Source organism: Macrobrachium nipponense, chromosome 8 (genome assembly GCF_015104395.2).
Source record: "Macrobrachium nipponense isolate FS-2020 chromosome 8, ASM1510439v2, whole genome shotgun sequence".
Taxonomy (NCBI): domain Eukaryota; kingdom Metazoa; phylum Arthropoda; class Malacostraca; order Decapoda; family Palaemonidae; genus Macrobrachium; species Macrobrachium nipponense.
This window is the reverse complement of record NC_087203.1, coordinates 51,146,328-51,164,312: the sequence shown is the minus strand read 5'-3', so window position 1 is coordinate 51,164,312 and position 17,985 is coordinate 51,146,328. Positions and strand designations below refer to the sequence as shown.

The 17,985-nt window shown below is 42.1% G+C and overlaps 1 protein-coding gene across 1 annotated transcript in view; it reads left to right on the top strand.

The window, feature by feature from the left end:
• Positions 1-17,985, top strand: part of LOC135223095 (ectopic P granules protein 5 homolog) — a 759,396-nt gene that overhangs the window by 139,089 nt on the left and 602,322 nt on the right. The window contains 6 exon segments of the mRNA XM_064261599.1: positions 10,383-10,601; positions 10,694-11,039; positions 13,934-14,096; positions 14,305-14,425; positions 14,803-14,965; positions 15,124-15,287. Coding sequence (XP_064117669.1) covers positions 10,383-10,601; positions 10,694-11,039; positions 13,934-14,096; positions 14,305-14,425; positions 14,803-14,965; positions 15,124-15,287 — 1,176 coding nt within the window.

Below are 17,985 nucleotides of genomic sequence, written 5' to 3'. Positions count from 1 at the left end.
ACCTTGCCTTTCAGATGAAACAGGTTTTAAAATGCTGTCAATTCTCTTTATACCTAATTTAAGGGTTTCGTACTCCAAAATGATGTTTTTCATGCATTTCCGCTATATATTTCTAAGCACTAATAAACTGAAGGGAGTCAACTTAAGTCAGTTGTTCTTTGACTTGGCATTTTCATATCCTCTTGAGCTTCCTCGGCTCAACAGGGCATCTGATGTCAGGATCAGGCCTTGAAGAATGGTTTATGCTGAAAATGCAATACCAAAGATGTTGAATGGAGAAGTGGTTGCACGTGCTGCTTGAGGACATTTCATAGTTGATCGAGCCCTTAACACACTACTAACATGCAAAACTTTTCACATAAAACCGTCATCAAAAGATGCTACACCTGATGAAAGTGACAGTGAAATTACAGATAGTTTTTTGGGTGATAGTTCTGAAATGCCAGATGTACTGATGTAGGCAAATGGAGTCGTATGACAGTGCCGTATCAGGAACTGTAGTGGAGCGGGAGGACTCCAAGTGTCTAAAATTGATAGCTGAATGCATACAAAAGGAAGAATTAGAACTGAAGGGTGACCAAACCACAGCTGTGGCTACAATATAAGGAGATAGTGGATCTTGTCCGGACTGAAAGAACAGGGAATTGGTTGTTTCATCTTGATACACTGAGGAAAATGATGCCATTTCTCGCTAATGCCACAACCTGTACGTCAAATCCTTGAATGTGTACCTGCTGAAAATGAATTGTTTGATGAAAAATCACCTAGAAATTCATAAACGTTTCATTGAAGATGGCCTCCAAGTTGTCTGCATGTCTGATGAATTCAGGGCTGGACTCCCACCTGATCTCGTAATCGATCAAAGATGAGGAATAAGTGAGGTTCAGCACCTGGTGTGGGTGATGTCAAATCATGTTACATCTGAAGTCAATCTTGCAATGCAGCAACTGACAAAATGAAATTATGAGACCAGTGAGCAACACAAAGACCTACAACATGCACGTCTCAAAACCGATGTCTGACACGATGGAGATTCTGAACCTACTAGAACTGAAGAGCCCATTCTTAGGAAGTGAAGGATTAGTTAACATAGTTAATGGTGTTACAGCCAATACATCCGCAAATGTTGACAATGTAAAAGGTCATAATGTTCTTAACCCCTTCTTTACCGGGTGGGTGAGCAGAATGTAAACATTGCGTTCGCTGCTGAACTGAATCTCTCGGTAGTGACTCCAGTATGGAGGGGTGCCGATCGTAAAAATATTTGCCAAAAATACACTAATCAAGACAGGCTAATGAAATTATCAGGTATTATTAGCACTATAATAACGCATATTCTCTCTTAGTTTTATCATCCTACAGGGAAAATAAATGATTTTATGAAAAAAAATGGGAAACTCAGTGTCCCTTGTACAAGGGACACTGGCGGTCGGTGAGAAAACTACAGTCTTGAATAGAAATTCGGTCTTACAGAATGTTGGTATATCGCACCTGGAACATGCACGTAAAGTATTATCTAAATAGAACAGTAAATAAGCACATAATAACAAAAAAAAGAGCAAAAACTAAAGCGAAAGCCCCCCCAATAAATATGGAAATCGCAAATTTTATAGTATATCTTTCAAAAATTGGTCGATGTCATTTTCTACGTTTTCTAAGATTAGTTTCATCACAGAAAACAACTTAGGGGCATCAGGGTATCTAAACTAATTTTTCAAGTTTCTTGTCCTCAGAAAAAATTGTTTTCGCTTTTTCTCTGGTTTGGTTTTTTATATATAAAGTTACTATAAGGCTTTATTTTTACCTTCATTTATCTGGTGTTCATATCTTTTATTTGTAAAATGTAATAAGTGAATAAATAAATAAATACAGTAAATGATGATACAACTGGTTTTATACTTGGGTAGAAGTTATTACATGTTTACGCTTGTCTGGTTTTGTGATTTTTTGTTGAGACGCAGTTCATCTGTCACCTACACACTACTATAAGCAGTAATAAAGGGATTTTGACGTAAGGAAAAATCTATTTCTGGGCGATTGGTTCGTGTCGCCAGCGAAATATCCTTAATCCATTATTTCTAAGCTAATGTACTAACACATACCAGAGAACAAATAAAATAAAGAAAAGGTCAGTACAACTGACTCGCTCACCCTCCAAGAGGGTGTCGGTATGAACACTATGGCGAGTGAGACCACTACCACAAACCGCTTGCCAATAGAAATCTCCCACTACAAAATCCCCACAAGAGAGCCGACCCACAGAGTGGGCAGCAACTACTACTACTCCATCCCATGCTGCCGACTGCTGCGCCTCTGGTGGCCATCCTGAAGTTTAGCAGACAATCTTGAGCGATGGGACGGGCAGGGCGGATTTCGCTGGCGACACGAACCAATCGCCCAGAAATAGATTTTTTCCTTACGTCAAAATCCCTTTTCTGGGCTGCAGTTCGTGTCGCTGCGCGAAATCGTACCAGAGAAATAGCACAAGATTGTAAAGAATAAAAGAAAAAGACAAAAAAGGGTCTCAAATAAAAGATAACATAAAATAAAGAAATATCATTGCTAATAATATACATATACACACTGATACAAAAATAGAAATATTACTAAATTTAACTTAATGCTAATAATATTTCTTAAAATTAACTTAAATTTAACATATATACAGGGTTTACATGGAATATATGTTGAAATCAGTATCTGTGTATAGATATTATGTACAAAGAACTCAAAGCAATTATAACAATAATTTGAATAGAACAAACTTCAATAATAATATAAAAGGGAATGTATATGACTTAATATACAAAACCCGTAACCATTGTAAATACTATGTGTCCCCTAGCATAAAAATAAGGGGATCACATCCAAGAGATCATTATATACAATCAATTGTGAGTGACCCTAGCAAAAAAATGAACATGGCAGGTATAGACGAACTGTTGGGTGAGATAGGTATAAAGGAGGACTGATCTTCTACTAAAGATTAAGCAGAGTCGGGGGAAACTATGTTACCCGCCGCAACTGCTGAAAATTTCAGAGCTTCCAAGGACTTTAAGTAATGACGTTTAAATACTGTCGGCGATTTCCATCCAGTATATTTTTTCAAGTCATCGAAATTCATATGCTGGAAATAGTTAATTGAGGTGGCTACTGCCCTGACATCATGTGCTTTAGGGAAGGAGTCAGGATTGGCTTGCTTAATAAAGTACAGGATCTGCTGCCTGATGCCTTTAATAGATAAAGTACCACCTTTTCTCTCTTAAAGAGAGGACCCGATGATGGATGAGGAGGTCCTGGACAGAAAGGCTCGTAAGGTCGATACTGGGCAAAGAGAAATATCTTGTGGAAGGGTACAACCTTCCATGGTTCCCACCTCATCAAAGGATCTTCATTCTTTGCTATAAAACTACGTTCCGGAGAAAGTAGCACTTCCCCTGTGGGAAGAAATTCAACATGATCCGGATCCTGGATAATGCCGACAGTTCTGAAATTCTAGCTCCTGAAGCCAAGCTTAATAAAAATAGAGTTTTTCTTAAGAGCATTATAAATGAACATGTGTCATTATCAGTTTCTGAAGCCAGCTTTAGAACATCATTTAAGAACCATGATACTGACGTAGGCCTTACAGAAGGTCTAAGTCTAGCACAAGCCTTGGGAATAGACGAGAAGTAGGAGTCTGTCAAGTCTATGCTGAAACCAAATTGAAAAATCTTTTCAAGGCTGACTTGTTTGTCGTAATAGTGCTAGCTGCTAAGCCTTTTTCAAATAAAGACCTGAAAAAAGGATATAGCTGAATTGATTGTCATGATTCTAATATCTGATTCTCTCAGGAAGGTTGCTAACTTTTTTGACTGCAGCATCATACTGTCTCAAAGTTGAATCTCTTTTATCAGATTCCAAGAAGAGAATATTTTGAGGATCAATATTCGCATCTCTTTTAGCTGCAAACTTCATCGAAATCCATAAAGTTAGGGTTTTGAGAATTCCTGAGGAAGCGAACACAGTCTTCGTTTGTACTGACTGGGAGAGCCTGGGATTGGGAATTCGAAGAGGACGAAGACCCAGCTCCAGAATTAGGGGGTACCAATTGCTCTTCGGCCAGTCTGGGGCTACTAGAGCCACTTGACCCTTGAACGTCCTGAGTTTGTTCAGCACCTTCAGGAGAAGATTCACTGGAGGGAAGACATAAATCTTCTCCCAGTTGTTCCAGTCTAGGGCCAGGGCGTCCGTGGCATAGGCCAGAGGGTCCAGGTTGGGGGCCACATAACATGGGAGTTTGTGTTCGCTTGGGATGCGAAGAGATCCACTTGTAGACCTGGAACTCTCTGAAGAATCCATTGGAACGAACTGTTGTCCAGTGACCATTCCGACTCCAGAGGAACTGATCGGGATAGAGCATCTGCTATGACGTTTCTCACTCCAGCTATATGGGTGGAGGAGAGGTGCCAACTGAACTTGTCCGCCAGGGAGAAGATGGCTACCATGACATGATTTAGATGACGTGATTTGGAGCCTCCTCTGTTTATACAATGGACTACCACTGCGCTGTCTAAGACTAGCTTTATGTGAGAGTACTTTGGCGGACGTAACCTTTTTAGAGTCAAGAACACTGCCATTGCTTCCAGTACGTTTATGTGAAGCTGACAGGAACTGGGGGTGACCAGGTTCCTTGAACCTTCTTGAACTGAGAATATCCTCCCCAACCGCTTAACGAAGCGTCAGTGTGGATGGTAATCCCGGAGGGGAAAGGAAAATGAAGGGGTACTGATATTGACAGTTCTTGACTTTTGCCCAAGGGCGTAAGACGATTCCGTAGAATCTGAGGGACTGAGGATAATTTGTCCCTGGACCTGACATTTGCTCGTGAGCGCCAGATTCTGGTTAAGTCTTTCAGTTTGGCTTTCATCAAGATGTTTGTCACTGATGCAAACTGGAGTGAACCCAGAATCCTTTCCTGGGTTCTCCTTGACGCAAGTTTGTGTCCTAGAAATTGCTTTACTGACTTCGCTATTTCTTTCCTCTTGGCTAATGGAATCGACAGAGTATGGGAGGATAGATTCCATTGAATGCCCAGCCACTGGAAGTTTGACTCCGGAGTGAGTCTTGATTGGTCCTCCTGTTTATCTTGAAGCCTAGATATTCCAGGAACCGGATTACTTCCAGTGTTGCTTTGTGGCATTCCTCGACTGTTGGAGCCCAAATTAGCCCAATCGTCGAGATACGCTACTACCATAATCCCTTGCGATCTTAGTTGTTGGACGACCACTTCCGCCAACTTCGTGAACACCCTGGGTGCTACGTTGAGGCCGAAGGGAACTACCTTGAAGGAGAATGCCTGCTCTCCTATCTTGAAGCCCAGATACAGGCGAAAGTGTCTTGCAATAGGGATATGATAGTATGCGTCTGTAAGATCGATAGAGGTGGTGACGGCCCCACGGGGAAGTAAGGTCCGCACCTGCGAGATGGTGAGCATCTTGAACTTGTCGCAGCGAATGGCCAAGTTTAAACGGGACAAGTCTAAGATTAACCCTTCTTTTTTGTGAGCCTTTCTTTGGAACGCTGAACAAGCGCCCTTGAAACTTTAATCTGTTGACTCTCGCTATTGCTCCTTTCTGAAGGAGGTCCTCCGCATACTCCGTCAATTCTTTGGATGGAAGTTGGCGGAAAGTCTGGGTGTGGGCGGATTCGCCACCCAACTCCAACCCAGGCCTTTCGACACAATGCTTTGTGCCCATTTGCTGAATCCCCACCGGTGGCGGAAGAGAAACAGCCTCCCTCCTACCTGGAAGTCCTCATTGGTGTTGGTAGCCTCCGCGGCCTCCCCTGAAGTGCTTTCCTCTATTAAGGGACCCTCCCGATCCTCTCTGACGAAAGGATCGCTTACCTCTGCCTCCCTTACCCACCCGAGCGGTCATACTTCTGAAAGGCCTGGCCTTCGAACACTTGGTTGAAGGCTGGGGAGACAGCGTAAGAGGTGGAAGGTTGAGGCTGGGGGGAAATCACATAAATAGGCTGTGATTGAGCCTTGGAGGTAGAGGGTTGGGCTGCCTGCACCAACGGAACAGCCGAAACAGGCTGGGCAAACCGTTGCTGTTTCTTTTGGTAAGGCTGGAAACGTCTGGGTTTCTTCTGAGCCTTACCCCTGACAGCTTGATCTTGGCGTCTCTTTGCAGTGAGACCCCAACGATCCTTAAGGCTTTGGTTAAGCCTCGTAGCCTCTGCCTGGACCTCCTTTACCATTGCATCTGGGAAGAGGTCTGCTCCCCGATGTTTGATGAAAGCAACTTATTCGGTTCATGCCGAATAGTTGCTTCTTGGAGGACATGTTTCCGACAGTTTGTTCTGGCTGTGGCGAACTCGAACAAGTCAGACTGTACCGTTTGAGTCAGTGACTTGGTGATTAGCTTGAACAGTGGCTCGGAACCATAAGCAATGGTAGCCACCTCAGTCATGGCCATGGTGTTGAGAGACCTGGCCAGCCTAGACTTGGCATCAAACTCTGCCTGAATAAGGCTATCTGGAAGTCTAGGCAGCTTCTCACCAAACTGCTCCATAGCACAGTCCGGTTTGTTTGTTTGCCCAGCAGAAAAAGTGTTGGGCAGGTCTTCCCACAAATCTCCGGTTGAGGGAAGTAAAGGAGATGTAGGGTCCGCTTCCTTTAGCTGCGGTAACGAGTCCCCCTTTTGGGCCGCTGGGATAGTGACCGTAGCAATCTTCGTCAGGAAAGGAAGCGGAGTACCCTCTTCCATTGTGAAGATTGTAAATGGACTCTTAAACGGCTGTATCTTAGTGTTTGAACAGTCCATGTCCCTCTAAGCACCTGACCATTCTCTTTGAGCCTGGTCACGGTGAATAGAGGACTGTCTCTTTAGGGATCTTATCATCTCGCGTCATGGCAGCAGCGGTGAGCCTGGCATAGCCGATGAACGGCGGTTGGAGATCTTCCGGGTAGAACTCGAAGTCCTCAATCCTTCGAGTTCCACATTCCGGGATAGAGATAAGTCCGTCTTGGAAGGGGGCGTATGACGCCACTCTCCAGGGATTGTTCATGCTGAACGGAGGCAGAGAGTCATATGGTGGCAACTGAGCTACCCCTGTGCCGAAAGGTGGGGGAGTAGCTAGCGGAGCTTGGCTTAGTCCGGCGATAATGTTGTCCTGGGAGTTGATCCTATCAGACAACCGGGAGAACATCTGTTCCATACTGTTCTTGAGAGACCCAACCAGATCCCCCATGTGTTGCAACAGGCCAGCATTGGGATCCAAAGCCCCCCCCCGGAGGCTTGCTGCGGAGGTGGACGGTAGCTCTGAACAGGGACCAAAGGAAGTGAAGGAACGGTTGACTCCGCTGGAGTGTGTGATCTCTCCTTGGAGGATCTACTCCTTGAGGATTTGGAGCCGGACCCAGAAGCTCTAGACCTCTCTGCTCCGGGGTTTGTAGCCGGAGACTTGCGAGATGTTGACGCCGACGAAGTCTTTTTAGACGACGACGACGTCTTAGTCAAGGTTTTTACCACCGCTTGTCCTTTGACCTTAGGTCTAACAGAAGCATCAGGAGAAGTATAAAGCTCGGCTCCTGTAAAGCCTTGGAAGGAAGCTGGAGATTGTGCAGGAGTAGAAGATCCAGTGGCGCCTAAGGGAAGCCCTTGGGCGTCCAACGTACTCACCTCGACCAACAGGTCGTCAACACCTACCATCGGCTCAATGTTTAGGTCCAGCGTCGCGACTTCCGACGAGATGTCCTGGCCTGGATCAGTCAACGAAGCGGCGAGCTGCTGCTGAATCAGCGCAATAGTCGGGCCCGCCTCTGCTGGGTCGACGTAGCCCGTTGACTTGCCGCCGGGGAAGATCAGGACCGCCAACCTCTTCTCCAGTATGTAGGGCTGACCCTTGGCGGCGTTCTTCCCAAAACCGCCGACCCAGGCCCGCAGGGTTGCCAGTGCGGTGTCTCTAACAGCCGGAGCCTGGAAGAGAGGGTACTTGTTAGTTTTTTAAGATTAAACTTAAAATTAAAAACTTAAGTACAAGGTTAACTTAAAATTATAAGGTATGCGAGATGCCATATAAAATTCGCTTAAGTTTAAGATAAAATTAAAATTAAACTTAAGAACTATAATCTTGTAGGGATTGGCTAACGGAGTTGGAAATACTTACCCCGTCTAAGAGCTGGCTCACCAGATCATAGCAAATCGTGCAGGTCTCGTGATACCAGACTTGGAGGTTCCCGTGCGGAGTCGCGCATGGAGCATGGGACCGGCAGACTTCATGCCCACAGGGGTCCTGGAGCATGGCATTGCATCCCGGATGCTCACAGTTGGTGGTCTGTAAGTGAAAAGACACATGAGCATCCTAAAAGATATCACTTACAGGCTAAAGGTTAAAAGAACTCCGTTGCATGCCGGAGCGCGAAAAAATTTCGGGCATAACCCCTCCCTTATCGCCTGAATAGGCTATAACCCCGGAGAGATCCGGTGTGAGCATGCAATGGAGGGGAGGTTTAATGTAGCTTAAATTAAACTTAATATAGTTTAAATTAAAAACTAAACTTAAACCTAAAAACATGGGACGTACCGGACTAAGTCCGGTGCGTGGCGGAGCGTGACGCGATATCAGCGCGACGGAGTGGTTAGTAGAGACCAACTGTATGCCGCAGTCCGCCCGTCAGGGTGAACTAGCACCTTTCCACGTGGATGCCGGAGCTCCGGTAGATAAAGAGCCCCAGTAAGGTGGGAAAGGGCGAGAGGGCAAACAGACTCGAGCTAGCAACGGAGCGACGGAGAGACGACGGAGGGGGGGGGAAAGGCCAGTCCCCCCCCCACCTTAGCCATCCGAGCGTACCGAGAAGCTGGAGAGGTCGAGTCCAGTCTGGGTCTGTACCGTCCCCCTACTCCCTCCGCCTAGGGGGAGAGGGAGGCAGGCCCGGGTATGTAGAGCGAGCGTGGGCAGACCAACCCTCCCCCCGGCCCTATGGAAGAGCGGGAGGAGGGAAAGATGACTGGACAGGCGTCTGGCTGCTCCGTGATCACGTAGTGACCACGGAGCGGTAACAAGAGATACAATGAAACAATAAAGCCTAGGATACACAACCGACTGATCAGAGAGATGCTATAGAGAAGCAACCGAACTGAAGAGCGGAAGCACATGTGACCAATAGGACATAACCTAGGCTAGGTGAAGCCAGACGCCGAACACTAACATAAACATAATATATATAATAAACAAAATCACTAAATGTAAAGAAAGAAAATAAAATAGTAGGAGAAAAAATCCAGGAGTGTACGACTAACCCGAAAGAAAGTCTACCACTCAAAGCTAGCCGGGGCCGATACTAAGAGCTGTGGCTAGGGTCTGGATGGAAGATGCCTACGCAAGGTGAAAAGACATGCATGCATGACATAAACCACGTAGGCTGTACCCTTAAATTAAATAGGATAACTAATAACAGAGCGTAATAAGTAAGGGAAGGTTCTGGGTATGGAAGACCAAGAACGAACCCGCCACGAGGCAGAACCATGCTGCCATGCTTCCGACCTAGAGCTCGTATTTATACCTAAAAAACGGCAAATACTGACTCAAGGCCGGAAAAAACCAAATAGCAATAAACACTGATTACTTAACTTAGCTGCTGCAATGGCTGTACGCTTCCATGATGAATAAATCAGTAAAAAAAGGGCACTAAAACACAGAGCAAAAAAGGGCACGTGTATACGCTGTGCGCTAACGAAAAGGATGGCCACCAGAGGCGCAGCAGTCGGCAGCATGGGATGGAGTAGTAGTAGTTGCTGCCACTCTGTGGGTTGGCTCCCCTCTTGTGGGGATTTTGTAGTGGGAGATTTCTATTGGCAAGCGGTTCGTGGTAGTGGTCTCACTCGCCATAGTGTTCATACCGGACACCCTCTTGGAGGTGAGCGAGTCAGTTGTACTGACCTTTTCTTTATTTTATTTGTTCTCTGGTATGTGTTATACATTTACCTTAGAAATAATGGATTAAGGATATTTCGCGCAGCGACACGAACTGAGCCCAGAAATATTTTTTTGGGTTCATCATACGTCTGGCATCGTGTCATACTGTTTATTTTGCTCCAAACTCTTCAAACCAAAATTACAGAATGATTGGAAGTCCCTATCTGAAAAGAGGAGTTTTGGTGGTACTATGCGTACCACCTTTATGCACCCGGTGCGGTGTAGTAGACTTGAATGGTGGTACCCACCTACCTCCAAACAAACTTTCGGTAATGAAGAGGTTAAGAAGATGAAAGGAGAAAAGGTTATTGAATTTTCCTTCAAGAAGAAAATCACGCAGTTCTCATGGATTCAAAATCGTTTCTCAAGCTAAGCAATGAGGAAACGATTAAAATAGATCCTCAGTTACTCTTTCAAAGGTTGGTGATTACAGGGACACAAGTTGAACAACTACCTGAGTCTCTAGTGTATGAACTTTGTGGATATCCACCCACGCTGTTTGTAACAGCAAATGTAATTCTACCTGCAAACAAGTCACAGTTGGCTAAACCAGTATGGGATTTAGCGACTGCCGTGGATGGCCCCAAGGACTGTGTATTTGTTCTAGATAGAGGTGCCTTGCTACAGAGAAGACCTTGGTATACTGGCAAAACGCTATTGCACACAAGCACTCTGACTACATTATGGACAAGTATAACTCATCTGCAATAGTTGTATTTGATGGAAACAGCAACACACTATCAATCAAAGATCAAGCAGACAGAAGAAGGAATTGCCAACCTGGGAGAAAGGTAACTTTGACTGGGGGGATGGTCCATAAAGTGAAGCAGGAGTTTTTATCAAATTGGGAAAACAAGCAGCAGTTCATCAACCTCCTAACTGAAAAACTACAGGCAGATGGAGTCGAAGTTCACAATGCACAAGGAGATGCAGATCCGTTTATTGTCCAAACAGATGTTGCTACATCACAAAAGGTACCTACTGTAGTTGTTAGAGATAGCGTAACATGCAATATTCTTTTTCTTCATGCCATCTTTGGATATGACACTACTTCAAGGATATTGGGTTTGGCAAAGGTGTTGCACTGACGTTGATGAAGGAGGATTTAAATTTCCGAGAGCAAGCAGAGGTCTACGACTTTAATTCTACAAAAGATGCTGTTGTACAACCCGGCAAAAAAGCTTTGGTTTGCATCTTCAAGGGGAAAGAAGATCATACTTTGAATGCTCTTAGAACTTTTTTGTGGGGGTTGGAGTGGGGGTAAATTGGTTTAGGGTATAAGGAGCAGTGCTATCATAAAGTGTTCTAATTTATTGGCAAGAGCAACCCCCAAAACCCAGGAATTCAAGAAAAATTTTGTAAAAATACCATGGAAACTGCCAAAGATATCCAAATTCATGGTTTTTCCTTTTGAGATTTGATGTCATTTTTGCTCCCTCTTAAAAACTATGTTCCACCAATTATATTAAATTAGATTTTTGATATGTTGTTTCTGTTGCATAAAGGACACCAAAAGACCTCGTTTCATTAATATTGCAATTTCCCCTGGGTCAAACCATATCTTTACTGTAGTATAAGTTCTTACACTTGCTGATTTTATTTTTGACTGATGGAATCTTATTCATGTTAGAGAGAGAGAGAATATATTTGGTTTATGGTGGAAGTAACTCACAATTTACAGTATTTTCTTACAAGTAAAAAATAAAGAATGCCACCCATTATGTTGCTATAGACCATTCAGATTCCACTACATATACAATACTACAGTATTTGCATTGAGTGGCAGACCATAGTGACATTTTCTTGTTTTTCCATTCTATTGTCCTCTTAATGAGACACTCCTTGAAGAGGTCTCAGGGCTTATCTGTAAAACCTTCTGTCTTGTGGAGAAGCCATGTGATGGCAAAGGGGCACTTGAACAGTGGGATTTTCTCTCTCTTTTGTTTGACCCTAGAAGTCTCTCTATGCTTTGACTACATGCAGGCCTTCCACTTTACATATGTTCTCTCCACTTTCTTCCATCTTGCTGTCCTCCTTATCTAACTATAATCTGAACCAAAGAACTTTGTTGACGACCATGAAATGATCTTGGACTTTGATTTGAACATTATGGAATTTATGCCCTCACACCTTGAGATGCAGACTTTGGTTTGTGAAGTGTCTGGTTCCCTCAATCCAGTACTACTAAATATCCCATAATTTTGGGTAATGGGAGTGCCAGGTGTTGGTTTTCATCCCCAGTGGCCAGTGTCTGCCCAACCTAAGCAAGGCAGCCTCTTCTTAATAGAGGACTGGTCCTCACTGAAGCCCCTCCTCATGTTGAGCCGCAAGAAAGAGAGGAGTCACTTCCTTTGATAACGGACAGGTCTTTGTGGCCTTGCTACTTCTATGTCAGCTTTATCCAGTGAAGTGGGGGCTCCTTCAAAACACCCAAAAGTTGTCATGGCTAGGAAACCTGCTTCAATTGTAATTACATTGAAACCCTATCCCCAAGCACAGAGTAAAGGAAAGTTTTCTTGAAGTGTTTTTTAAATAGGACCATAGATCTTGTTTCATAAATATCTGACCTTCAGTCTGGAAGATCATAATTGTGACATTTAATGAGTAGAGGCATCATTAAGCATTGAGGCCAAAAACCTAAGATATCATCTCAAGGTTGGGGAAAACTTATTAGAAAAGAAAGTATAACATTAAAACATATTGTATCTTGGAGCAGTTAACTTGATTGCATCATATATGCTTTCTTGAATCTCTCCAAGGGAAATGATAATATACCTCTCGGCTAATAACTTTTTCGGAAGAGAAACTCTAGAAGAATAAAAAGGTCAAGGTATAATAAGAATCACAAGAATAAAGGAGACAAAAAGTGCATTACTTTTGCTTCCAAATTGGATTTATTACATTCAATTCCACCAACTTAGCTTATACAGTGGCACCTCAACTAAGTGGACTTAGTTACTTAACAGACTCATCTGATTCCAATAAAAATTATTAGAATATTTTGTACTTACCAGAGAAATCCAGTTTGTACACTAGAATTCTTGGAAAGCAGACTGAGGCTTTCTTGTTTCTTATGAGGGTGGGGGGTGAATAGATAAACAAACCCAGTCATGTTGACTGATGCTTTCCTGTCTGTGCCTGTGAGGGGTGGGAGGTGAACAAAGATATGCACATACATGGCCAATGCTTTCTCCTTCGTGTACCAAATTAGGAAACAATACACATTTACTGTGAGCCAACCCCCTCTCTCTCTCTCTCTCTCTCTCTCTCTCTCTCTCTCTCTCTCTCTCTCTCTCTCTCTCTCTCTCTCTCTCTCTCTCTCTTTAGAGGAAAAAAACAAATGGAGAGAGTAACAACACCCTCATCCTCTCCTCCATTAACTCCTACAAAGGATAAAATCAAATTCAACCAGCAAACTGGGGAAGAAAAGCACTCTTTAACCAAATCTTACAAGCAAAGCTTCCCATCCACCAAGCATTCAAAAATGACCTTGTATAGAGGACTACCCTCCAAAACATAGACACCTTCTCTTCAATTTTACAATGTAATTGTCAGGGACTTCATGCAAAATATGAGGAACTTAAAGTCTTACTCTATTAATACTCCCCTATTGCTGTATGTTTGCAAGAAATAATGCTTGATGTCCACACACCCTGCCCAATAGACTATACATCATATAGAACACAATATAATTTGGAAGTGGGAAGACATGGAGGTTGCCTTAATATATATATATAATATATATCTATATATATATATATATATATATATATATATATATATATATATATATATATATATATATATTCGCAGGGATCTTCCTCATTTTCCAATCCCACTAAATACACCTTTACAGGCTGTTGCGGTTCAGATTCACTTAAGATGAAAATACACACTCTGTGCCCTTTATACTCCACCAAACAGTCCCATCACTGAAAAGAGCTAATAGCTAATCGGTTTACTTCATCAGCTTCCACGGCCATTTCTTCTCATGGGAGAATTAAATGGCAGACATCCTTTATGGGGAGATGTGACATCAAATCAAAAAGGGAATATTATAGCTTCCATAATAGAAAATGAAGATTTAGGATTTTCAAATACTGAAGAACCCACTCATTATCATATCCAGACAGGTACAGTTTCATGCTTAGCCCTTACAATATCTAGTTCCAGTTGCATGATGGATTTCAGATGGAAGACGAATGATGACTGTCAAAGCAGTGACCATTCTCCCATAACAATAAATTCCAATAAAACTGCACAAATCACTTATTATTTCAAAGTTACTTTATGGATGTGAAATATATTCTTCTGCATCATCTAATCATCTTGCTATCTTAGATTCATCACATGCTGGTATACGCTTGGCATCGGGTGCCTTCCGATCTTCTCCCATCTTAAGTTTATTAATTGATGCGGGAGAAATCCCACTTGAGTCATATCGCCAGTCATCAATTATCAGGTATTGGTTTAGGGTTCAGAGAATCCCCAACTCTAAAACCTTTGAAGCAGCAAATAGAAATTCTTTCAACAACTTTTATGAAAACCAGCCAAGGTTTCCTAAGCCTTTTAGTTTTAGAGTAAAAAAGATCTTGGAAATAATAAAAATGTCAAGAAATCCTGTATGTCCAGTTAATTTACCAATTACCCCAGCATGGAAAATTACCTGTAATTAAATTTTGTAAATATTTTAAAGGTATTAAAAGAGAAAAATTAGATACAGAAATCAGAGCATTATTTTTAGAACATACTGCAGAGCACTTGCTCTACATTTGTTTTTACCAATGGCTCCAAAACTGATGATGGGGTCAGATATCAAATTTTTAGTGATTATTTTAGCTGCAGAGGAGCTCTACCCATCATAGCATCAAACTTCATGGTGGAACTGTATGGAATTTTAACAGCATTGGAACATATTGCAACCCTCAAGAATTCTACTAATATTACCACCTTTTGTGATCCCAACAGTGCATTACAGGCACTAGAAATTTTCTACATCAGCGTAGAGGGATTACTACTATGACCTTTTGCTGGGTCCAGTGCACGTAAACATAAATGGAAATTAAAAAGAAAACCAACTAGCTAAATCAGCAGCAACCAATATGATACCAAGACCAATTGCTGTACCATATAGAGACTTTCTTTCCTCTTATATCAAAGGTCATTGCAAGATTATGGGAACAGCAATGGAATGAAGTAGGACCAAATAAAATGAAAGAGTTTGCCACACATACACACTCCTGGAAACATGAATCTATGGGAAGTAATGATATGCTGCCTCCATATAGAGCATTCAAGATTGACTCATGGGTATCTCATGAGCGGTGAATACCAACCTGACTGTGATGACTGCCTCGTCCCAGTGACTATTAAGCATTTGCTGGTTGAATGTCCTAGTCATCTGGAACTGAGAGAGCAGCACTTTAAAGACAAAAGAGAGAGAGATGGAATTACAGTTTGGTAAAGATATTGGGTGAAGAAGTGCAGTATGATTATGAGTGTGTTATTGAGTTTTTAAAAGAAGTTGGTGTTTTTAAAGAAATTTAGGTATTTTGCTTTTGTGTATATGTGTATAGTTTTTAGCTTTGGTTTTTTAGTATGTATATATGTATGGAAATGTGAGTAAATTTTTTTATTGCCTGTTTGTGTTCTAGTATGAAAGCCTCTGCCTCGGCAGTTTTTATTTAAATTTAATTTATTGTTTATTATACTACATGACCTATTTGGTCCCAGTTTGTGGCCTTTGGCCTAGACCTTGCATTTTATCTAATCCTTCAGGCCAGCCCTATGAGAGCTAAAAGTCAGCTCATTGGTCTGGTTAAACTATTTTATAATAATAATAATAATAATTTAGCTTTGGTGTTTAGTGTGTAAGTAGCAGCTTTGCGCTAGCTGTAGTACAATAACTGATGTAAAATTTTAAGTTTTTTATGATGTGTGTGTTGGTTTTCCCCAAATTGGTTGTCCAAATGGTTTCATTCGGCATCAATGATCATGATAGTCACGACGCCAGATAATTATTAATTATTCATCCATTCTCTCTCTCTCTCTCTCTCTCTCTCTCTCTCTCTCTCTCTCTCTCTCTCTCTCTCTCTCTCTCTCTCTCTCTCTCAATGAGTGGCAGCAGCAGCAGAAAGCAATGGAGAAATCTTGCTTGCCTTGCAGACATGCTGCAATATGATGACTTAGCAGGAAAGGAACTGGCATTTCTTATCTATGAGATCAATAACAACCCTAACCAAAAAGATGCAAAAATATTCAGATATAATGGAAAGATATGATCCTGTGGCGGGATCACAAGCTTAAAAAACAAGTGGGCAAAATCCCCCCCCACATAAACTTAACCAATCCAGCTGCCAAACTCCCCCTCAGTCACACTTTCCTCTTTACACAACGGAATACACGCAGGACAATTGACTTACCTACACAAAGAACAACAAAAATCACAAACACATGTACTCGCCCAACTGCAGATACTCAGAACTTGGCTGTGCTGTCCGCTGGGTGTAGGCTAGTCGAAACACAACCACCGTCAATAATCACAACACTAAACAACCAACCGAGAACCACCACCCCACAACAACTTAACAACCTGACAAATCATTGAGGAGACGAAGACCAACAGCTCAAAACAGCACAACAACCACACATCTCAACCCTGCACAACAACCCGCCAACACCAACACTGCCCCAACCGCCATTCACAGACACCAATATGCACAACCAACCTCTTTAACTTCACTACAACCAGACAGACACATGCACAACAACTTTACAAGACCAAAATCAATCAGGTAACACAACATCAACTGACCAACGGAAAAGTCTGCTGCCCAAACCAGCTGTACGATTTCAATGAATTCCTTACTTCTTATGACTCCCCTAACACACTACTGCCACTGATATACACAACAAAGCGCCACAACAGACACACGCTTACGACCACCATTCAATCACTCCCATTTATTCCTCCACCAATCTCTCTCTCTCTCTCTCTCTCTCTCTCTCTCTCTCTCTCTCTCTCTCTCTCTCACAACAGTCGGAGACATTGTCAAATATAAAATACCATGATTACTCCTCCATAATCCTTCAAACTGGAGCAAGTCTGCAGAAAATATTTTGAAAATAATTGAAGGAGTGCCAAATAAAATTCAAGTGGTCAAAAGACTTATAAAGAAAATTTACATGATGCAACACATTCCAACAAAGAAAAGGAATAAGGTGAATATAGTGAATATACTGATTGATGCAATAGGAAAACGAATGCCGAAACCATGTAATTTATGTAAGGTATGGTATAGCATTGTAAATCCTCAAAACCTGATCAGGAAATGCTATGCTTGCCACGTACTTACACATCCTCAATGTGCAGAAGTCCAGCAAAATACAAGTAAGGACACAAGAGTATTTTGCTCAACATGTCTCCCATAGATAGATGATAATGTTATTAAATTGAGATTTAAGGTGCAAATAGTAAAGAATGAAGAAGATGAGGAAGAGGAAGAAGAGGAAAATGGAAAAGAAGAAAATAAAACTGAAGTGATTAAAAAAAAAATGAAAACAAAGAACAGGACAAGAGCATGGATGCAGAGATACTCATAGATACTACATATGAGGCAATAAATCAGCAAACATACGATGAAATAATTTACGACATGACAACACAAAATAAAATCCCTAATAGGCTGTACCCATATCTTCATACCGATGGGAAAGAGCCAGAAAAAAAATTAAAAACACAGTCTGCACCCTTTTGAAAAGAGGGAATTGCAGATTCGGTGAAAGATGCTACTACAAATGTGCATACCTATACTCTGTTTTTTTCCATCTGTCCACCCGCCTGTGGTGTTTGTGTATGATAACACTGCGTCCCGGGCTTTAGATAGTTACACTATGTTTAAGGTTTAGGTAAATAAAAGGATATCTGGGTGTACATTTGCAAGTGAAAAGTTTTTTAATAATTTACTGTATGCGAATTACACCGTTAATATTCGAAATAGGATATTATTATTATTGTTGAAT